Source organism: Streptopelia decaocto (assembly GCF_964273445.1).
Source record: "Streptopelia decaocto genome assembly, chromosome: 17".
NCBI lineage: Eukaryota > Metazoa > Chordata > Aves > Columbiformes > Columbidae > Streptopelia > Streptopelia decaocto.
The window spans coordinates 8,485,381-8,509,474 of record NC_138672.1 but is presented as its reverse complement, the minus strand read 5'-3'; the positions used below and the strand labels follow the sequence as shown (position 1 = coordinate 8,509,474).

The 24,094-nt window shown below is 38.8% G+C and overlaps 1 protein-coding gene across 1 annotated transcript; it reads left to right on the top strand.

Annotated features, from left to right (window-relative positions):
• Positions 1-120: 120 nt before the first annotated feature.
• CCDC180 (coiled-coil domain containing 180) lies at positions 121-21,741 on the top strand (the record flags this gene model as incomplete). The annotated part of the gene is made up of 37 exons (XM_082067639.1): positions 121-189; positions 709-932; positions 1,749-1,831; positions 2,368-2,477; positions 2,573-2,701; positions 2,893-3,003; positions 3,861-3,956; positions 4,059-4,222; positions 4,448-4,567; positions 5,106-5,185; positions 6,125-6,213; positions 6,442-6,564; positions 7,196-7,369; positions 7,873-7,988; positions 8,400-8,526; positions 9,301-9,340; positions 9,447-9,685; positions 10,207-10,424; positions 10,905-11,080; positions 11,699-11,879; positions 12,403-12,549; positions 13,180-13,324; positions 13,516-13,632; positions 14,039-14,137; positions 14,382-14,495; positions 15,157-15,356; positions 15,789-15,859; positions 16,293-16,410; positions 16,963-17,037; positions 17,421-17,487; positions 17,824-17,968; positions 18,165-18,325; positions 19,092-19,229; positions 20,063-20,174; positions 20,411-20,516; positions 21,057-21,195; positions 21,610-21,741. The coding sequence occupies 37 exons, from the start codon at positions 121-123 to the stop codon at positions 21,739-21,741; spliced, it is 4,755 nt and encodes a 1,584-aa protein (XP_081923765.1).
• Positions 21,742-24,094: the final 2,353 nt, after the last annotated feature.

The following is a 24,094-nucleotide window of genomic DNA, read 5'->3' as shown; positions in this document are numbered from 1 at the left end:
ATCACCACAGGAGGTGGTTCAGTCCTCCGGATGCTTCACCTGCAGCAACGTTAAACAACACCAGGCGGCAGGGCCTGCTTTCTGCCCCGTTGGCCCCGGGCGGGGGCTGCGCTGGGCCGCATGCTGCCGCTGGGGGCCGTGCGGCTGCTTCCCCCCGGGGGAGTCTACAAACCCATCTTCGAGGATGAGGTAAAAAAAAAAAGAAACGGTAGAACAATGTGAGTTAATGATGTTGGCTGGTTGTTAAACTGACCGCAAACCAGAGGTCGGTTTCAAAGCAGAGGTCAGTTTCAACCTTCCTGCTTTTTGTTTGTTGTAGTCAAAAATATTTGTGTTATCTTTAGCATGTGCTTACTAATGCATCTCTGGGTGTTCCTGTGTCTTTGTGTATCAGGATGTATAACATTAACTGGAGGTAGAATAATTATCACGCAGCAGTAGAAGATCAATTAAGAGGCATCGTGTGCTGGATTCGGGCATTTCTGACTCTGCTGTTGACTTTCCACGTAACCAGCAGCAAGACACACAATCCAGTTTGCTTCACTCTTCCTCTATGTGGAAAGGGATATATACATATATATATATTTTGCATTTTGTAAACAGCCTTGCATGAAAATTGTTATGCATGTGATGGTCGTTATTTTGCCTTTCCCTGCTGCCTTTCCCCCTGTATTTTTATCAATTATATCATTATTCTCTCTTCAGCAGGCTGGGAAGAACGCTAACCATTTTGATTACGGTTCTTTGAAGGTTCGCTTAGTGCGTTCTTTGCGTGAAGTGAGGAACAAGCCCGGCTTTCCCATAAAGAATGAAAGGCTCGCTTTGGTTGGGGATCCAGAAATTTCTCCCGATGCCAGGCTGCTGTGTGCCCAGCAGGACTGTGTTGAAAGAACACCCTACAATGACCCCACAGAAAAGCCGCCCTTGTCCAGGTAGAGAACAGAAGCATAAAAACCCAAGTTTATCTTCATGGCTATAGGTATGAGGCTGTAAGATTTACACTGGGGGCTGGATGCTCCTGAAATCTTGATCTCAACACTAACCATTTGTAATAGACTGTTCCCTTGCTGGGTGTAAAAGGAGTATAATGAGCTGCTGGCTGTTGAAGAGCAGATTAGCAGGATAATATTTGCAATGGCATGCGTCTTGTATGGCTTTTCTTTTAAAAAGAAATCATATGTCATCTTTGTTCAAAGCATAAGCCCAGTCTGATATATGTTATTGAACCACATTTTAAGCTATGTTAATGGTTTACATGATGCTGCACTAATGATTATATAATGAGCAAGAAAAGCAATTAGTGCATCCATCCTTTTCACCCAAACTCTTCTGCTGAATAGTGACACCCTTATTCTCACTTCTTCCAAGGAAAAACACAGTGCTCCAGCTGATGGGAAGGGCAGTGGGCAGATAAAACCTATTTCCATATTTCTCACTAGTCCTTACTTAACAGTTCATAGATTTTTATACCTTTTAGAGGTAGTATGTGTGTCTTTGTAGTTTACACGTATTAAATCTAGCATTTATTGCTTTGATGTCGTCATAGCAGACTTCTGATCAACCTAAGATAGATAATTACTCAGTTCAATTCGCCTCTGGTTCTTTGAACCATAATCTTTGAAGTGAGAATGATGCTTATATTCACTTAAATGTTACATTTGCCAATTAAATTTAATATTACACCCATTGCAATTTCCTCCTGTTATGTATTTAGTATAAATCAAAGCTTTATTCTCTTTCTGTTTCAGAGAAGCTACAGTATTTCAAAAGGCTTGGAAAAGTGTAGATGTAAATGCAGCTGAGGAAGTCAGATCCCTGCCTGATTTTATTGGTAAAATTTATTTCCCTTGATGTCAGATATTTTAATTTGCATTCTTAGGAGCTGCCATATGTATAATTGTTTTAGCCGAACAAGGTACAAAATCAGTCTCAGAAACGACCTGATGGATTTTTGATGGTTTGTAGGTCATTTTGAAGATGAGGAGTCTACTCATAGAAAAAATGGTTGTAAAATTGTCGATCAATCACAGTTTGTGTTGAGTTGGTAAATTCCAGTTATGGTGTAAGCAGATCTCACTCTTGTAATTTGCGATTTTTTGCAACATACCTGAACTTAGTTCATAGCTTCCATGCTTCTATCCTTCAGAAAACTGCAGATTAATAAAATCAAAGGAAATTTTGAAATATGCTTTACTGTTTTTAACCTACATTTGCATAGATTTCCCTTCCAGTGGGAAGGTGCCACACGCTGTAACACCTGCACAAACAACACAGGTCAGAGGGTGGATTTGGTGGTTCGTTGTGCTTGCATTATGTGTTCTGCAGCAACAGTTCCAAGCTCCATCATCCTCATTTCTTTCCTGGCAGCTCCTGGGGAAACGAGGAGCGATATCTTGGAGCGCCTGGCGGAACAGCGGCGCGGCCGTCACGAGGAAGCTCTCTCCTCCATGTCGTGTGAGCTTGCCTGCATTGGCAGGGTAAGGCTGGGGTTTGTAATCCAGATAGTCCAGAGTGCTACACTAAGGTCAGGACCTAATTTCAAGAGATCAGACTGACTTCCTTACCTTTTTAGGAGATGGAGCCTTTTGTTTTGGAGCCTGGAAAATTCCTTCTGACAAAACTGATGGAATCTGACAGAAAAATTGAACTTCTGTTGAAAAAGCTTGAGTCTGACACTGCTCTGGAAGGTTTCTCAATTGAAGTAAGGCAGCTCATGCCATTGTCTCATCTTCAGTTACGTTGTACCTCACCTGCGTAAAATAACTTCTTATGTATTGCTGTTTTAAGATATAAATGCCCTTTTTTGGGTTTTGTGGTTTTCTTTGTTTTTTGTTTGTTTGGTGTTTTTGACATTTACTTTTCAGTGAGATTGCGAACAAATTCTTCTTGCAGGGTTTGGAAGAACTGTGGAACATTATCCATCAGGAATCCTTGACCAGAAGGAAGTGGATTAGGGAAATGGATGAATCCTTAAAAAAGGTTGAATGGAGTCGAGCTGACAAAGTGAGCTGCAGTTTTAATAGCTGTTAATTTAAGCATAATATTACTATTTGCTCGTAATGCTGGATGCAAAGCAAAGAGTAGGGTGTTTCCACAGGAGTCAGAAAGGTCTGCTGGGTGTTCTGTTGTGTGGGTGGTTGCTGTCCTTTCACCAGTAGATCATTCTCTCATTTTATTCCCATGTAATCAGTAGAAGATGCTTCTTTTCTAGTTATAAGGTTTTAGTTTCTCCAACAATTACCTGTAGTAAAGATGAAAGAAATATGTGAGCTGCTTGTATTGTTCTACAGGGTTATTGAGGTCAAACTATGAAGAGGTGAAATGTTATTTAGTTGGGACTTAACTGTTCTGAAGCTGAGAATGTGCACAGGTGCCCTAATTTAGTTTGAGTAGGCTGGGTATCAATAGTAGAGATGCTACAGCTGTGTAGACCTCAGCGTGACCTGTGAAAGCTGTTGGACATCACAGTAAATGTTTGGATAAATCAATGGATAGTCCATAAGGATGTTCTTATACGCAAACAAGTGCTATTTGTTATACCTGTGTCGTTTTGTCCTTTCTTTGTGAGGTAGACATGATGAATAGGTCCAACAGGATCACCGGGGAATTTTCTGTTTGATTAGTTATGAAAAATACCAGACATGACTATGTTTGCTTAAATTGCCTGTCTGCTTAATTATGAATGATTTAACAAATCAGTATTTAAGGTATTTAAAATAGGTATTTTAAGATTAATTTCTTAATCTACCAGCCAATTTTATTTATTTTAATGGAAAAAAAAAAAGGTCTTAAATAGTTGCTTGCCTTAGGAAATTGACACTTGAAGTATATGGATTTTTGGTTTTTCCTTTATTGCACAGATAACAGATGTACTGAGGAAGTATACTGTGATACTGGAGAAAATCTCCTTCTTCTTGCCAGCTGACATTCACAAGTTCATGAATAATGAGGCCATGGTAAATCTTTCATATTGAGAGTCTGTTTTTCCTGTGAGAAGATAACAATCTGAATATTCCCACGATGTCTCTTTTTTCCTGTTTTTATTTTTTAATACACAGCTGATTAACAGAGCACTGTTGGCTAATCAGCGGGCAATTGCCAAGCTGTTCGTTAATCTAATGAAATCAGAAATGATGAAGGATTTATCACATCGATTGAAATGGCAAGATAGAGTCAAGGACTGGAAGCTCACCCAAAAGAACTGTGTAATTCGTAGGTTCAGGTCAGACATTTTACAATTAGATTTTGGAGTATGAATAACACAAAATGACTAGTGTTCACTTATGTTTTCTATAAACAGTAATATTTTATCATTTTTCCTTTATAAAAATTAAAATCTCAGCATTCTTTTTCACCTGGTATGTATAAAACATGTTTTGTGTTTGTATTTCAAACATTAAAGTTTCGTAAACAGATATTTATTTCAATGTATTCTTCTATCCTGCAGAGAATTTATGGCAAATGAAGAAATACAGAATCCCCCAAATGTGAAAACAGAAATTGAAAATGTGATAATGGATCAGATTGCACTTAGTGAAAGGAGAATGGAGCTTTTGCAGCGCCTTGGGTATGACAAAAGAGACAACGGGAACAAAGGAACATAGAATTCTTTCTAAAGTTAGTGAGCGACTTGGCTACAAAATGCACTTTACTCCCTTTCAGTGTGCGATTGTACAACACAGCAGTTAGGCAGAGCCAAAACTTCTTTTTTAAAGCTCCTTTTAATGGAAAAAAGAAGTGTATTATTGGTTTTTGCTGCACCAGTTACACTAAATAGGGGGTGTTCGAGGGTTAGAAATGCAGGAGCACAAAAGTAAATCTTACTGACATTTGAAACACAGCAGAAAGGGGCAGACAAGGATGGGTAGATAAGTAAAAATTGGTGATCTTGTCAAGGCATTGTTTCCGTGTGGGAGTTTAATTTGTATAATAAATTAAGAAAGAAGTCTTGGTAGAAATCTAACACTACTATGTTGATATGATGACAGCAGTCTTCATGGTTTATTTTTAACAGTAATATGGTTACTCTGATTCATCATTTTAGCTTTTAAAAGGTGACTGGATTGTATTTGAAGATATCTGACTCTTGTTTGCTATTTTGATAGTGAGCTGTTCCCTTCAACATACAAAGCAGATGAGATAGATGAATGGTACTTATATGTGATGAATTTGAACGAAAATATAGGTAAGCTGGAAAATAATAAAACAGTCTGGAAATCAAGCAATTCTTTATTTTATTCCAGGCAGTGATGAGTCAGGTGGTTGCTTCAAAAGTTTGTGTTTGCTCTGTTCTGTGTTCTGTGTGTTTCCATGTACCTTCTAAGTAGGTTTGAGCTAACAACATGACCAGAAAGAGCTTCCCAGGGATGGAGGTGAGGCTGACCGGTCTATAGTTACCCGGGTCCTCCTTCTTGCCCTTTTTGAAGACTGGAGTGACATTTGCTTTCCTCCAGTCCTCAGGCACCTCTCCCATTTCCCAAGACTTGCCAAAGATGATGGAGAGTGGCCCAGCAATGACCTCAGCCAGCTCCCTGTGGGTGCATCCCATCCGGACCCATGGATTTATGGATGTCCAGATTGCCTAACTGCTCCCTAACCCAGTCCTCATCAACCCAGGCAAACTCCTCCATTGTCCTGCCTTCCTCTGGGGCCTCAGCAGTACAGGGCTCCTCAGGACAGCCTCCGGCAGAGTGGACAGAGACAAAGAAGACGTTCAGTAACTCTGCCTTCTCTGTATCTTCTGTCTCCAGGGCACCCACCTCGTTCATCAGTGGGCCTACATTGCCTCTGGTGTTAGTTTTATCTGCCACGTATTGGAAAAAGCTCTTCCTGTTGTCCTTGACTCCTCTCACCAGTTCTCCAGAGCACACCCCGTCTTTATGTTTGTGGCCTGTATAGTAGCAAAGAAGTTGCTGACGATTGTAAATAACTCACTGCTTTTAAGCATAAGGATAAAACAATTTGTATTAAAACATTTCACTGGTTGGTAGTGTCGTCCACATGTGAAGACGCTACCGGGTTATATTACCTGTGCTGAGACTCGGACAAGTTCTCTGTCATGTTTCCATTTCACACTGCACTGTGAAATATTTCTTTACAATTGCCTGTTGTTCATATCCTCCAGATACCCACAATGCGCAATGTGTGAAGAAAATTCGCACCCAGTATGAGATGGTCCAGCAAAAATGTTTGGCAGAAATGGAGTTATGCAAGGTTCGTATCACAGCTTTGTGAATTCTTGGAAGGATTGTTAGTAACAGTACACAATGATACAAGTTTGAGGATCTACCAAACACTGAGATAACAAATGAAATTGCTTTTAATCTCTGTCTTGTTCCATTACAAAACTTACTGTCTGGGTTTTTTTTTACAATAGCCACTGGTATTTGTACTTGAAATGAGCAAAATGCATGTTGATAACTTGGCATTCTTTTCATTTAGAATAACCTGTTGAATCTGAAACTTTGCACAAAAGAGGAAGCTGAAGAGATTGTGGATTCTGAGTTTTTCCAGTTGACTGAGAAACTACAAAGTCATTTTGAAGAAGAGCTGGAGCATATGGATGTATGTTGATTACACCTGGTATTTTTTACTCTCTGGGAGTAGTCTGTTCATCCTGCGCTACTGTCTGAAATGCCACGTGCGTCTTAGGCTATTGATGTTAGAAAGAGTTTCGTAGCGTGACTGAACACCTGCCCCATAAATAAAAATAGTTTGGTGTGATTCAAGGAGAACAGTTCATAATTGTTTGGTTTATATTTATAGTAGGTTGTCAGGGTTTAATTTGTTATGGCTCATCCTGCCTGGAGACAGAGAGAGACATTTAAATGATCTCCCAAATTTCTTTCAATCGGTCTTGTATGATTCCATACATGAAAATGATTGGGCAGTTGTTACTAAAATGATAGACGGCCAGATACTTCAGGGCATATGCAGAATGTAGTAATTCTGTGCTTTGCAGTACCAGGAGAATAAACTGAAGTTTTCATATCTCAGCTTCTAGAACAAAAATCCTTATTCATATCATCCTATTTCCTTGGACTATTTTTCCCTCGCCAAGTAGAAGAGACCATGTTGAATACTGATAGTGTAATTTCAGGCGGCCTATGATCATGTCATATGTCCCCTTATACATGTATTTCACTTTCTAGCAACAGATTAATAATAACCTTTTCACTTAAATGTATTTCTTTAGAGAGACTTCAAGGAGCTGGCTAAACAGAATGAGCAGATCTGTCGAGACTTGTACAGCTATTTTCAGGAGGCCATGGCTCTCTGGGATGCCCATCAACATAACCTGTCCCAGCAGGAAGATGAACTTCAGAAGAAATTAGATGAATGCAGACGGAAACAGCATATCTTAATACAGGTATAAGCAAAAAAATAAGGATGCGGTATGATGTAAAGAAATGACTTCTCAATGCAGAGAACCCTCTGGAATTCAAAATACCTGATACAAAATTTAAACCGTAACCTTTGACATTTATACTGGAATGCCTACAGGGTAGTTTCATTCTGTCAGGTACATTTTTTGCTAACTGCTTGATTAACCCAAGTCATATCTTATTTTTGATGTGGCAATGATTATATTTTATATATTAAGTGGCTGCAAGTTTCTATTACTCATAAGATCTCGTGGAGGTATAGTGTCTTGTCTGTTTGTCAGGTTCTCTTATTATGTGTATAATGTGCAATGTCAGAGGTGGTCATTATCTATGAAAGATCTTCGTAGTAGATGAGTTTTGATAAGATAACTTCCCTTCTTGGTGTAGAATATGTGTATATAAGTTAATTATTTGAATCATAAATAGTTATGAAGCAATTTAATAATTACTAAATCAATTTCACTGGGTTCTTTTTCTGTGACCTTAGATTATGGAAGACAATCTGGATATAGTTTTGGATAAAATGAGAAGAGCAAGCTCTGAAGAAAAACTGAAGAAATATTTGAAGGATGCCCTTTCTTCTTTAGATGACTTCAGAGCTAAGTATGAATTTTAGTGCAAACTTTAAAAGTAAAGCATATTTGAGTGTTAGTTGTACTATTTAGGTCTTGTTTATGCTGTAGTGTGGAGGTGTTGAAAACCATTGCTTTCTACTTCATGTAAGAATGTAAAATAATGGCCACATTGAACAAGGTTAAGGCAATTAATACCCACATTTTACAAGTAGGACCGAGGAAGACTGGTACTGTTCAAAAAATATACCAGATCAATATTATCGTGTAGTATACCATGTCATCCGTGCCAATGGGATAATTATTTATTCAGAAGGTTAAAGTAGTAGGTTTTATGAGATTGGCCAAAAAGTTAAATTTGGATTTAAAGACATTGTAGTCATAATTAATTTTATTTCTCTATATACCTGAGTCCCTTAAACAATGACCTTAAATTTGACAGATACAAGACATTCTATGAAGTTCTAATGGATAAAGTAAAAACTTACCCAGAAGCCATTTTTCAGGAATTGATTTCTTACAGTACATCCGTGAGCCAATATTTTAATGTAAAGGAAATCTTCAAACAGGTATAAAGAAAACAAACTTCTGGTTTAAAATGTTATTTGTGTATTAATTTTTGCTTCTTTGGGAAAATTTACACTAGCTTTAAAATTTACATTATATCACAGAAAGTCAGGGATTGGAAGGGACCTCAAAAGCTCATGCAGTGCAATCCCCCCGCCAGAGCAGGAACACCCAGATGAGGTTACACAGGAAGGTGTCCAGGCGGGTTGGAATGTCTGCAGAGAAGGAGACTCCACAACCCCCCTGGGCAGCCTGGGCCAGGCGCTGCCACCCTCACTGGGAAGAAGTTTCTTCTCAAATTTAAGTGGAACCTTTTGTGTTCCAGTGTGAACCCATTACCCCTTGTCCTATCACTGGTTGTCACCGAGAAGAGCCTGGCTCCATCCTCCTGACACTCACCCTTTAGATATCTGTAAACATGAATGAGGTCACCCCTCAGTCTCCTCTTGTCCAGCTCCAGAGCCCCAGCTCCCTCAGCCTTTCCTCACACGGGAGATGCTCCACTCCCTTCAGCATCTTGGTGGCTGTGCTGGACTCTCTCCAGCAGTTCCCTGTCCTGGAACTGAGGGGCCCAGAACTGGACAAAATATTCCAATTTGGGTGTTATAGCTCCTTCCACTAGAAGTGGAAAGTGGAAAGTGGAAAACAAGTGATCCACTCAAGACTATCTTATTGAAATAGCTTTATTTTAAGAAGGAATATGAACTTCTTCTAAGCAAGCAAATCCTTGTTTTTAAATAGCGTGTTTTATTTTGTTGTTGTTGTTTTGCTTTTAGAACTTGCAAGGAGAGATAGACTTCACATTTCAAGATGAAGGTAATACATGAATGGTACAAATACGTCTTTTTGCTTGCATGTTTTTCAATCTGTATTTCTTTGGATTGTAACCAAGTAAAACTCTGCTTTAACTGGGAAGAACTAGTTGAGGCTTCAGAAGCTGAATGTCTGGTGGATCAGCAAGCTGAGAGTGTTGTGCAAGAAACTGAAGGAAAGCGAAAGACGGAGAGTTGTCAACAAGAAAATGAGGAAACCAGCACAGCTGGGAATGAGGAGATCTTTGCACAGGAAGCTGAAGAAATGGAGGAAAAAGAAGATAAGGAGAGTATTTCTCATGGAAGTGAAGGAACTGAGCATGCAGGAGAGGGGGTAAGCTTTACACAGGTGAGCGAACAAGAGAAAGTGAAGTCTTGCACAAAATAATGATGAATAGGAAATCTGCTTTCTCTTCAGGTAGGTCTAAATTCTTTAAAGTAGATTAAATTTAGTTTTACACAAAGCATGCAGGAGTCTCTATTGTTTTCATTTATTTCTGGACTGTTAGAGTTTTAGATCCTTTCTGTGGGCAAATGGAGTTTATAACCATTCCTTATGCATGGCTTTTACCCTTGTAAGAAGCTTTTGCATAGATTTTTTTAAAAATACCTTTCTTTGATCACACTATTCTTAACCCTTTGTGAATGATTTAAGCTGTATTTATATCTGACTATTAGTTTTTCAGTCTTTAGTTATGTATATTTATTAACATAACAAAAACCTTTTAAAACATTGGTGACTCTGCCTATTGAGACTTGCACACATTCTCTGTATGAATGTTGTCGAAACTGAGAATCAGAACACTATTCTGTTGATTCTGGGCTTACACCTTTAAAGGTAACAGGTGATGATTCCTTGTTGTTTCCCAGGCTACATTCGACAGCAGCAAGGGAAAAAGCTCTGAAATTGCCATTGAGACCTTTTCCACTTCTAGTGGAAACTCTTACACAGTTTTTGGAGTTGAAGAGGCAGGAAAGACTGACATCCCAGAGACTTATTTTACAAAATATGAAAAGAAGGAATCGCTTCCTATGTACCTGAAATATGTACTTATCGAAGAAACGGTGTTTGTAGAGCTCAAGAAACGGTTAGTAGCAAACAGTTTATCTTCTTTCTTTCCCTTAGGTAACAGACAAATTTCAGCTGTTTGGAAGAAACATTAGACTAAAGATGCAAAAAAAAAAAAAAATCTAATTATATGATGCTCTTCCTCTTTTTAAATTGATAAAAATAAGGGAAAATTTTTATATTGCTTTTCATCCATGGCACTCAGAGTACCACACAAGCATTTACCTCTTACAGAACATTCATATTTTACAGAAAATTATTTAGTGACAAAAGATATTACAGACAAGTAATTTGCCCAGACTTCCTGTAGAGCTGTGTAGGTAAAATGCTTGGTACTCAGTAGTGCATGCCAGCTCGAGAAGTCTGCCAGTATCATGCAAATGGGAGTGAAACCATATCTTCCTATAATCAGAAGTTAAATTCTTAGAATTATTATATTTGATAAATTCTTATTTATTACTTACTGTTCCTGACTGTAATATTTCTTTTTCAATCACAGGATTCGCCTCTGCTTTTTCGAAGACTTGGAGAAATGGTTTGCAGATGCCTTCTCCAACTCCTTTGTCCTTGTAGCTGTCAAGAAAGAGGACCTGGATTCAGAACTTGAGCAGCATCTTCAGTTACAGCAACGAAGGCAGGAGAATATAGAGACAAATATCTACAATCTTCGAGCTGGTACCGACTATTTTTTACTCTGAGCATTGCATGTCTTCATTTAGAGATGATCATAAGTTGGCCAAAATATGTTTCAGCATCTGCTGATTCAGTAGTAGAGGAAAATATTTTACTGGTGCTTCTGATAATAGGCTGTCTGGTGGCTGTGAGAGTCCACAGTAAACACAGAATCACAGAATGTCAGGGATTGGAAGGGACCTCGAAAGATCATCAGCCTTCTGGCGTGTCAGCCACTCCTCCCAGCTTGGTGTCATCAGCAAACTTGCTGATAGTGCACTCTATTCCCTTGTCCAAATCATTGATGAATACATTGAATAATACAGGCCCCAGTACTGCCCCCTGAGGCACTGCACTAGATACAGGCCTCCAACTGGACTGCGCCCCATTGACCACGACTCTCTGGCTTCTTCTCTTCAGCCAGTTCGTAGTCACCTCACTACCCGCTCATCCAGCCCCCACTCCCTCAGTTTAGCTGTGAGGATGCTGTGGGAGACTGTGTCAAATGCCTTACTCAAGTCAAGGTAGATCACGTCCGCCGCTCTGCCATCATCCATCCATCTTGTTATGTCCTCATAAAAGTCAATCACGACCCAATTGTAAAATTTATTTTCTTATCAGTGGAACTGTTGGTTCACAAAGAGTGCCTGGAGAACCACTGCACAGAGGTGGTGGAAGTTCTGAGAAAGGAGAGAGATAAATTTCTTGAATTTTGTGATCAGCAAAATAACATCAGCAAAAACTTACATTCCCAAATCCATGACATGGAATCTGTCTTCCTCAGCACTCCTATGACTGAGAAGTAAGTGTACCGCAGCTGCTCCTGACTGTGAATTTCCATGGTTAAATACTCCCAATTGCTCATTCCTGGTTTGCATTCTTAATCTGGTTTATATGTCATTACTCTTCAATCAAGACTGCTTCATGAAACTTAAAAAAAATTGTAAAGAATGTTTTCTTCCTTTATCTCGTGTGAAGAAATTAAAATCAGTACTGGATGGATGACAGCTTTCATATATTTTCAAGGTACTGGCAGTCTTAAAATAGAAAAGATGTTTCATCCCTTTAGATTTTATCCAGTTTAGTGAACCTGCACAGTATTAGCAATTAACTAGTTAGTGTTGAAGGATACTTTTCAATAGCATCAACTGCTTGCTGTGGTATCTTCCAAGTGTCACAAAAGCAATAACAGTTCAGTGAGTTGCTTTCAGAATACTGAAACACTCTTGAGTTCTCAGATTTTATTTGCGTCTTTACAGCCAGCAGTTTCTGAACCATAATGTGTGCTCCTCTTTCTACCTGTTTCCCCTGTCTTTTATGTTTAGGTTAGCTCCTTTCAGCAACAGCCTGCACACAGAGCTAGATAATCATCTGAAATTGATCCAGGTTTCCCTGAGGAATTACCAGAAGTATTTGGAGGAAGCTTTAGGAAAATTAAAGGATTCAAATACAGATTTTCTCAAAACTTGCAGGTACAGAGATTCATTAGAGCGTTGTTTGTAAATAGTTATTTCTGGGCATCAGCATTTGTTGCATAGGCAGAACAGTAAAATTATTCTGTTATTCATCTAATTTGCTATTTTAAAAAAATTATTAAGCCACAATTACCATACTGTTTTTATCACATCACAGAATGACAGAATCGACTGGGTTGGAAAAGACCTCAGAGATCATCCAGTCCAACCCTTGGTCCAGCTCCAGTCCATTGACTAGATCATGGCACTAAGTGCCATGTCCAATCTCAGTTTAAAAACCCCCAGGGACGGTGAGTCCTGCACCTCCCTGGGCAGCCATTCCAATGCCTGACCACTCTCTCTGCAAAGAATTGCTTTCTGATCTCCAGCCTAAATTTCCCCTGGCAGAGTTGAAGCACGTGCCCCCTTGTCCTATTGCTGACTGCCTGGGAGAAGAGCCCAATCCCCACCTGGCTAGAACTGCCCTTCAGGTAGTTCTAGAGAGTGACGAGCTCACCTCTAAGCCTCCTTTTCTCCAGACTAAACAACCCAACATTTGTGTTGGTATCTTTGTTTTACGTCTCTTTAGCTAAAATAGTCTCTGAGAAAAGAAAGACTGACAACCAACTGCTTTTACTTTGCTTTCAGATTATTTGTGGAGGGAGGTGAGTTTTCTTCTGATGAGGTCAAGTCTTTCAGCCAGTGTCTTCAGCAAGAAAGTAAGCGTATTGACTCTTTTGAAAGTTTAATCAAGGCAGATATGAAGAAAATGGAATCCAGATGCTTGCAGCAGGTGTGCACTTTCATTCTTCCAAATTATGTATTATATTGGCATATTTGATGGCCTGCTCCCAGATTGGGACTGTAAGACTGTTCTGTGTGGTAAAAATGGAAAAATTAAGTAGAAATGGTGAGTTTCTATTATTTAAGTTTTTAAAAGTGAAAATTAATTAGTTCTGTCTCTTGTTTCTGGCATTCTTAAAGGCTACTGAACTTATCAAACAGTCTGAAACAAAATTCCGGCATCTCTTTACAAATCGAGTTTTTATGGAGAAGATCCAACGATTTTTGAGAAATCTACAAGTGCAAATCAAATCAGAGGTACAAACAGAAACATCAAAACTTGGCTTAAATGAATTATAATCATGTGTCTTTTATTCCGTTGAAGATATTTTTGACTGAATTCAGAGTGGACACACATTGAGTGACTTTTTATACTCATTCAAAACCTGTTTTCTGTCGTTATCAGCTTTAATTGTGTTTTCACTAGGGCTGCAGCTTTGCTGGGACAGTATGGTCTTGCAGCATGTACATTTGAACAGACCAGCACTTTTCTGTGGCGCAGTCAAGGACATGAAGTGGTGGTTTTGTGAATTATTGTTTTCACCTTCTCTTCTGAGTACCAGTGACTGAGTGTTTCTACCAGCAAGTCTAGTGGTTTCCAAGTGGAGCCTCTGAAAACCCCTTGAATGGAATTTCACTTCCCCAATATCTGTTTCTGCTTTAGGTAGCGAATTCCAATCTGCAGGCAGAGACAATAAACTCTTACCTGGAGAAGCTCCATCAGAAGCTAGAAGCTTGTGCTCATCCTACTGCAGAGAAAGAAGTAAGTTCTAATCAGCACAAAATGGTATTTAATTTGACTTGGTATTCATTTGACTCACCGTGCATGTTTGTATAATGTAAAAACTGATAGTTTTGAGGCAGACTTCTATTCATACACATTTGGGGGTGGTGGAAAGAGTACTTTCCAGAATTTTTGCTCAGGAAGGTTGCATGCAAGTCAGCATATTTGAAAAGACTGAAATAGCTAGTTTAGTAAATACCATCTGTATTATCATATCTTTCAGGCTTTGACTTCTGAAGAGTTGTGTGATTTTGCCCAAGTACTGTTGAAAGAACTGAAAAAGAGGAGCCAATATCTTGACTGCTTGCTAATAAAACCAATGAGCCCGTGTGACTCTGTAAGATAACATCCAAGTTCTCTGTGTTTTATTTAATATTGAGTGAATTTTTGGTGTAGATGTTTGGAAGGTTTTTTGGAATCTGTGCTTCGAATTTTCAAATGAAGATAGATGCTGCATTATGCCAAGCTGTCCAAGACATTGTAACTTTAGGTCAGCTTTTTCAAGAGGCTGAGTAAATCAGTCACCACTGAGTTTACTTAATGTTAAAGATGCTCAGCATCACAATGAGCTGCTCAGTCCTTCGCAAGAGTGGATTTTCCACGTGTAGCACTATTCATAGATCCATATTTCATGGGTTTCTTTAAATAATTTTTAGAAAAAAAGTGCCCTGAAGAGATTATTTTATTAAATGTTGTTTTGGTTTTTAACTTCCTTGTCTGTAAAGTCTGTCTTTATTTTGTAAGCTTCAGTGGATCATTGTTTTAAGGGTATATACTTATATATGGCTTATGAAAATTCTAAGAACCTACTCACAACTACTTCTAAGTGTCTTGGGGTTGTATAGCTGTAACAATATTGCTATTAGAAATTTATTTCAGCCTGTGAAGCAAAAGAGTGTACGTTTGGAAGATCTGCTTTAGCAATCAGTAACTTCATGTAATGCTTTCACTAATTGCCTGCTCCAGCCAACAGGGTCTCATTTTTCTTCCGATTTCAGGAGAACTTCAGCCCTCTTGCAATGGATGTTACGTTACAAGGTCCAGTTGCTGTTGCCATTCGAACAGAGTGTCTCAGAGATGAGAAGAAAGTGTTGTTGATGGGGCTGGATCCTGATGAATTTCCTGTGTTAAATCCAAGCAGAATGGGAAAGTCTGCACTTGATGATTTATCAATAAGCTTTATCAAAAATTTACTTGAGTAAGTACTTGTTTGCCTAAAGGTATTTTTCTGTAAGTTACATCTTGTTAATAGCATTATGATACATTTCGGGTATTTTTTTTCATCTACACTGTTATTTTAGTTAAAAGGTGATTACGTGCTGCATAGTTGAACGAACATACAAAGTATGCAACAAACAGTATGACAAGCATGTAATTTGCAGGTAAATATTTTAATGCACAGTGTCGCTTGTAGAAATTCTAGTTAAACAATTAGTTACTTCCATTAAAGTACTTATGTTTACACTGTCAGTTGTAAAGGTAATCTTATCTCTTAAACACTATCTCAGAAATTTAACTGCATTTAGCATATGGTAGGGATAGAAAACATAACTAATTCTCCGTATAATCCAGTATATAACTTAAAATGGCAGAGTATTCAATAGCCACTTAGCTCTTTTCTTTTTTTCAGAATTCAGCCATCCGGAAAATCTACAGGCCTAAATCTGGAGAGAAAGGATCGTTTACCTTCATCAGGAGGAGGTGTGCCAGCATTTTTTGATGTATTACAGTCATCTAAACTGTAGTTCCCCGCGTCTCACTGAGCAGGCCCAGCCTGTTCCAGCCAGTGGCGCGCATACAAACTTCGACAGAGTTGTGCATCCCAACATTTTTCTTGGCTATCTTTACTTTGCAATAATAAGATGATTTTTGGCTCTTAACCTCTCTCTCTTCCCCATTCCTAAGTCCCCATCACAGCCAGTGAATGTAGCCCATTTATTCTCCTCCTTATTCTCTGCCCTAATGTTGTTTTAAATCTCCTCCCATCTACGTTTTTTCTACAACATTCCTATTACTCATGCCCCAAATCACCACCTTTGCTGTTGCCACTGCTGGGTTACCTCAGCTCTGTCTGCCAGAAATGATGAATCCTACAATGCCTTATACAATGTTCTTCATCTTGTTGAATACACAGCACTTCTTCCCCCATCAAAGAAGAGTTCTCACGTAAGTGTGTCTGGTGAAAGTCGTCGGACCTCCACTGCTCAGATCAGAAGGAAGTCATCTTTTAACCAGAAGAAGCTCACAGCAAGGTAGGACCCCTGAAAGGAGAAATTCCACTTACAATGTTCCTGTGCAGATATTTACCTAAACTTTGTCCACAAATTCCTAATACTTATTAGTATTAGCTGCCTTTCTGTCCGTGCCTGCCATTTGGGATCCCTTTGTTTGTGTCGTCACAATCAGCACTGCATTTTTTTTCAGATCTTAGCTGAATTTTTGGCTCATTTTCTCCTTCATCTGTTGTTGTTTTGTACTGTGAAGTTGTTGACTAACCTCACTCTTTAATCAATATGGCTTAATTTTAGGGTGTGGTGTCTTCAGCTCAGTCTATAAATAGATGAAACGAGTTACTGTAAGAGTGAAAACAACAGAAAAGTTTTGAAGAGCCATTGAGGGCAGAATCCTGAGAATTTTTTTCCATTGAAAAATTATTTTCATGTAATACTAGTTTTAGATTTACATTTTTCCCATTTTTTCTTCAGTTTCATGTCCAGCATGTGACTGACTAGCTCAAATAATCAGCCAGAGAAGGAAAATATAATACTTGGGGATAGTTTCAAATTAATGTTTTCCCTCCCTAGGAGAAGGAAATCCAACATGCTAGATCTCAGTGACGAGAAATTCCAAATATTTGGAGAGGAGCCTCCAGAATCTGAGTAAGTCATGTACATTTATTTGCAGAAACGGAAGTTAATCTGAAAAAAAAAATGCACCTGTCTATCTATTCAACTACTTGTTTGTTTACAATTGTGAACTATAGAGTTCACCATTGAATTTTGAAGTACTTAACCTTGATATTTATGAGTCAAAGCATTTACAGAATGGTTCCATTTTATAGCATAATAATAGTGAATATAAAAATCATCCATTTTATTCTGTTTAATATCTAACATGGGTGGCCTCATTTAAGCCTACTTTGTACATTAAAATAAACATGAAAAAAATACTCGTAAAACAGTAAATATTGCCAACATGATCATTTTACAGTGTGATTGTCTTTTTGTCATTATTATTATTATTTGGTTTTTTTTGCTTCCAGTACTTTTAAGGGGATTATTATGAATATTCTCTGGACGGGTAATAACAGCTTGCTCTCTCTTGCTGAGGTAAGAAACCCCAGTGTTCTTCAGTCACTTTTGCTTTCATAGGCCTTCCTCTGTGTCAGCTAAATAACTTGGTTCTTCACAATTTTTGGATGGCCATCCAAAAATTTTCCTTTCTTCACCAGCGTACCTAACGTTTAAATAGCATTTGACACGGTGTATTTTTAATCACAGGGTTTTTTATAAAGATTAACTGAGCATTTCAGAATCAGAAGAAGAAAAGTGGTCTCAAATAGAGCGTGGTTGGTAACCTTATGTATCCCTGCGACTGTTATATGCCCAGATGTGACCTGTTTGAATGTGTTCTCAGTATTTCTGTTCTATCTTTACCTCCTGAAGGAGTTCTATGAAAACCAGCAGCAGCCTCAAATCACGATATCTGGAGATCTGCCAGAGACATTTGAACATTGTGCAGAAATGCTCCAACAGAACCTGTTGTCATACCAAAGTCAGGCAGATGATTACTACAATTCCTGTCTTGTAGGTGAGTTCATTCAGTTAAGATACAGGCCTCCAACTAGACTCCACCCCACTGACCACGAATGTCAGGGACAGCATCTCTGTGAAAGAAAATTCCAGGTTCTTTGGCCCCTGCAGTGTATATTCAACTTGGCTGAGGGTTTTTTTTCCTTGCAACGAATACTTCTGTGTCACATGAACACCCTGTCTTTTCCAAAAAGCATTTCAGGATCAGTTGACGTTGTTTGAGAAGGAGCTCCCTTATGTCTCCCAGTTGGCAGCTGATAGTCTTTTAAGAGAACATGAGCAGAAGCTCAGCTATTCCACTGCTCAGATTCGGCACCTCTTCAATAACCAGATGGAAGAATGGGAGGATGTGAAGGTATTTATCTGGGGTACGACGCTAAATGCATCAGAATTCTAATTTTTTTTTTTTTTTTATTAATCTCACTGTTTGCTTAATCATTCACTGCTGAGCTGGCCTCAGATTTAGTTTCTGTGTTTGCAGTTAGTCTGTGTAGTTTTTTGTGTTGCTAGTAACTCAGCCCTTTCTCTGGCTGCTTCCAGCACTGAGCTGCCTCTTCTTAATCTTGTACAGTTCTGCCTGACATATTACACTTAGATTGTAAACTCTTTAAGGGCTGTGACATTGTGGTATGGCTACACAGCTCATACTGTATGGGTGCCCTCATTTGTAGGTACTATGGTATACGGGTAATGAAATATCATTATTTACTGTCTTTCAAAAAAGAGGCGTATTTTGTCCTGTAATATCAGAACGGATAAACAGAATCATAATGGAGATCATGCAGACAATTTTACAGACCAGTATCTTGAGATTTTGTCATTCTGAGTACTAAGTTAAATTCAGGAAAAAATTCAAATATAAAGATATAAAAAATATCTTGTTTACCACTTGGTAGGAGAAATTATTATTTGTTGAAAACACAACCCAAGGTGAGATCAGAGGCCCTACTGTTGGGCAGACAGGCAATTTGGTATATACTGCAAGGTTTATCTCTAGACAGCTAAGTTTTCTTTGTCTTTCTGAATACTTTTATGTAAAATGTGTGGGGTTTACTTCCTTATTATGACTCAGTTGCACATTTGTTACTGAAGAGATTTCATTCTTATGTGTTTACTGAAAGGCCGTGCACAAGAATCAATTGCATCCCTCTTTGGGACACCCAGACAACTTACTTCAGCTGGACACTTTGTGCCAAAGGGAAATAAAAAGGCAAAAAGACCAAGCTGATGGGATTAATCTCAACACTAAGATGCTGCAGGTAATTGTAAAGCCATTGCTTAACAGGAACTTAAGTGTTGCATTTGGAAAGGAGAGGACATCTTGGATACATTTTTCTTCCACATCGAAAGTAAACCAGAAAATGGAAAATGTTTTCAGTTTTAGGCAATCCTGTTCACATGTCTTTTCACTTTTAAGTTATGTATCATCAGCATTAGGTCAATATATGCATTAATGCATATGCACTTGTACGCGTGCATAGATTTATTGTGGAACTAACTGATCTTCTGGATGATTCATAGAACATACTGATGAAGAGATGATTTAGATCTTAATGGTAGAATTATGGGATATAATTCTAAATTGGGAGCAACACTGACATCCTCTGGTTAGTTATATTACTTGCAGACAACAGATGCCTGGAAGAGTTTCTTCTGTTTGTGTTTCATTAGTGCAAATAACATGCATACACACACAGAAACACACGTACCCTGTTTTAGAATAATACCTGACCAAAGCACTTCTACCCAAAGTACCTGAACTCCCAAATGGCCTTTGCTTTGGGCAGAAGGATGCATTTACAGATAGCTGCTTTTATCAAGTTCAGATGCTTAAACAAAATATGCAACTACTGGGCAACTACACACAGAAGTCTATAGCTCTTTTTACTCTACCTTAGGCAATCAGGTAGTGTTGAAAATACCGCAGAAGCACTGTAAGACCTTTTATGCGCAACTTAGAGCCTTATGTCTGTTATTTGCAGCTGCTGCAAAATGTCAAGGTTGAGTGCTTGTGTAGTTCTTTGTGAGCTAAACTAAAAGGAGATCAAACTGTTAACAGATTTTCTCTCACTTGTCTCCAACGTCCCAACAGGCCTGTGCTGCCGAGTGTGCTCAGAACTTTGTTTCTGCACTAGCTGCCTTCACTGAAAAGCTGCTTCTGGAATTAGATGACTGTGTCACTATTGATGATATACACGTAGCAAGTAAGTAAGATAATTGCTTGTTCAGGCTTCCTCTTTCTTCTCAAGATTGCTGCAGACTTTCACTAGGAAGCGGAGAGTTTCATATGCTATAGTACTTTAAATGGACAGATTTGAATGATCAAGCACACAACAAAAAGTCTTAAAAGTGAAGAGCATCTAGCTGCTTATAGTTACTTCAAAACGTTACTAGTGCCATTGTTTCATTGCTGCTGAGTCTGTCTTCTATAATCTCCCAGAAACTGATCCACCAAGACAGAAGACATCCACTTTAATCCGTCATAAACAAGCTGAACTTCCTCTAGAAATCTCTGAAGTTAAACAGTTAATTGAGCGTGGGAGCAGGTAATATTTGACCATACTGAACACTGTTCTATGAAATTTCTCTTGTCTAAACTGGTATCGGCCACTGTCCTCATAATTTTTTGCTGCCTTGTTGAAACCGCTGAATACTGTGTTCATCACTAGTGATGTCCTTTAACTAGTTATGGGGCAGTTTGGGTGGGTAATGATCTTAGAGAAAGAATAGCAATGGATCCAAAGAAACAAAAGTGAATTACATATTGTATTGCAAAGCAATACAATTTCAGTGTTATTGCTATGCCACATTCCTAGCCACTATTTATCTATTCAACACGTTTGATCTATGAATATACTGTGTATTTTCACTCAGCAGACAGGAATTCAATTTACTGTGCAGAGATCCTGAAGTTTTAAAAGAAAAGGTGGTTGTACTAAATAAGGTTTTTAGGCTAATCCTTTTGTGGAGATTAAAAAACTATTGAATCTTTTGCACTGTAAGTACAAGTAACATGTATTAGTATAATCTGTTCTCTTTTCTAACTTTCTTACGTGTCTTTTTTTTGTTTGTGTTGCTTTTTAAAGGACTTGGCCAGGAATACCCATGACTACTCTTACAGACAATTCGGACTATATTATTTGCAGAGAAACTGCGTCAGTTACAACAGCAAAGACTACACTGGGCCATGTAGCAGCAGTAGAAGCAAGAGATGCTGTATATAAGGTTGGTCAGTGGGAAAGGACTGTGAGCGGGGCTGCTACTCTTGTGGATTTGCTTTTTTAAGAAGAAAATTGTAGCTATGTATAAGTTTTTAATATGCACAGTGTTTTCAGATCTTAAAGCCATATTAACTGTGTGTAGAAATCCTCTCTTGTCTGTTTCTTTGTGATGTTGTCAAAAGCAGAGCTGGTTTCTCAGGGAGTCCACTCATTCTGACACGTTACAATGGGGAATTGTTTCAGCAGAGACCCATGGATGGTATAAGAAACAGGACACTTCATGCATTTCACCAGCATCACAATTCAAAAAGTGCCCTGTATGCCATCTTCTGATAGTGGATCAGGACCTGGATTTAGGCAAAGTAAAATTATATTTCATCACTACTAATTTTGTCCTTTATTGTTGTTGTTTATCTAGAAATACAAATGTAAACTTGAGCAGCAGTTTGCCCAGATCAAGGAAGAAAGTACAACTCAGTTGCTGACAATTCAGCATTGGGAAGATTGGTGGAAACGATCTGTCCAGAAGATTAAGGAACTCTATACGTGAGATCAGTCAAATCTTGCTGGTGTCATCCTGATCATTGTTGGTGTAAACCGACAAGTTTGTACTAATGTCAGTGATGTTATAGATTTAGCCCAACAGAATTTTCTAATTTTTAAAAAAAATTCTGTTGCACTGAGCAAGTGCAATGGTCAATGGAGCTGATTTTTGCCTCTTGAAATAAAATAATCTGACGAATGTGCTGTAAATGAAATGGAGACTCTGCGCAGTGCTTCCTAGTCAGATCTCAGCCAGAGTGAAGTTAACTCGTTGTGGTGCTAGCTGTAATATGAGAACCTGAGAAGCCCAAGCAGCAGATTTGTACTGAAGTTCATGTTCAAGGCTCAGACAAAACTGAATGTGTCTGTCATGGTACACCCTGGGGTTATAATAGTCCAAGGCAGCCGGTTTAATAATGGAGTCCAGCAAGGGAGCTTTTTGTTCGGCACAGATGAAGGCCTTCCCATGGATATCCTCTTTCTTCACATTCTGAATGATGCTGTGCTCACAGCTTGCTACTTCAGGTTTAGAAATCTGAAATACAGGTTTAGAAATCTGAAATACATAGTTGAAAAAGAATATTTTGCATGGAATGGTCTGTAAGTGAGGTGTTTATCTGCAATCCAGAATGCTTTCCAAGGCAGGGCTCGAAGATAAAGTACTGCTTTGTTTTGGGAGCTCAAGCACATTCATTTAGGAGTAATACCAAATCGCTTTTAGAAAACTCTCTGAACAAATTTGAGGAACCTGAGTAACTATTAAAAAGGCTTTAGCTGTGTTTTGCTTTTGTTGGGAGATTCTGTCATTAACTGCAACCACATCTATTTAATTTTTGTTTGCACTCATTGTGAACCCTGGAGTTGTAAATCAGTTGAGGACAAACATGGTAAATGTCAATGAGATGGTTTTAGATGCAAGGAGATGTTCTGAATTCATCTGGCTCCAGTGTTCTTGCAGATTTGTAGCACAGAAACTGCAGCAAAAGGGGAACGCATCAGCTGTGCTCCTAATGATGCCATATTTCAAAATACATGTATTACTTTTCCTGAGGGATTAGATGTTTTGCTCTGTAAAGACACATGGAAGTACATGCCTAGTACAATAGCTGAAACCGCACTAAAATAACCAGAACACCTGTGTCTTTTTTTTTTAATTTTGTGCTAATTTTACTGTTCAATTTGAGGATAACTTCTATTCTCCTTTCTTCTATCTGTCCTTCCCCATCACCCAAGTTCTGTGCTATCAGTCTCTGGACAACATGGCAATAAGTGCATGAGAATGGTCAGATGCAGGAAATGAGAATCCACAGGCGGCTTTCTGCGAAGTGGTACTGTCTGAAGTTTTCAGTTAGGCTTTGGGGAAAAATTTTGAGAGGATGTTTATGAAATTAGAAAGTGGTATCAAGCTGGGGAGGATCTGCAAGCACCATGGAAAACAACTCAATCAAGGCTCGACCTGTTTCAGAAAAACAGATATCCTGGTAATGGAATGTAATTCTGTCAAATCAAATACAAAGTTTTATATGTCATAGACCTGGCTGGGAGAGGTTCTGTAGAAAAGATGTGTGGGTTATGTTTGGCCACAGGTGGATTCTCATTGCCAGTGCTGTGTTCTTGCAAAATGTGCAAGTATCGTGTGAGAATGTATGAACTGGCACAGCGTTTCTGTTCTGTGGGGTAATCCTGCTTTACTCAATATGGGTAAGGGCTCAACCCAAGTATTTGGGTTGGTTTGGCACCGCATTTAATGAGAATGGACTGATTAGAGAGAGTTCAAATGGAATTGACAGAAATAACTGTGGGTCTTAGAAGTCAGTGATCCACAAAGATTGAAGGAGTTGTGGTGGTTGAGCTCACAGAATAGAAGAGGGGAGGAAACATCATAGACTTGAGATATGTCAAGGGAGTCTCCAGGTGAATGATTACTGTCGTAAAAAGGCACAGACCTGAACTGCAGCAGGTGAGATCCTGCCTGGAAATTATGAAGCCTCCTGCTGAGAAGGGCAGGAAAGCCCTGGCAAGGCTGCCAACCCACTCCGTGTCTATCCAGCTCTCGAAGAATGATGGGAAATCAGCAGTTTGAACCCCCCTCTACACATTTGTCCATTTTGCATGTGCCAAAAGCATCAACCATGGGGGCAGATATGTGGCACTAAAAAATCTGGCATCAGTGTAGCAGCTCTCATTACAGAATTAGCACAGGAACTAGATAAAACTGGTCAAAGTGTAGAATAACAGCTAGAGGGGAAAGGCTGGCTGTAAATCCTCCTACATTGGTGGATCTGCTGCATTTTTAGGCAAGAATCCAGGATTGCTCAGCATTAATCCACGAAGACTTTAAATGGTGGAATGCCTTGGGA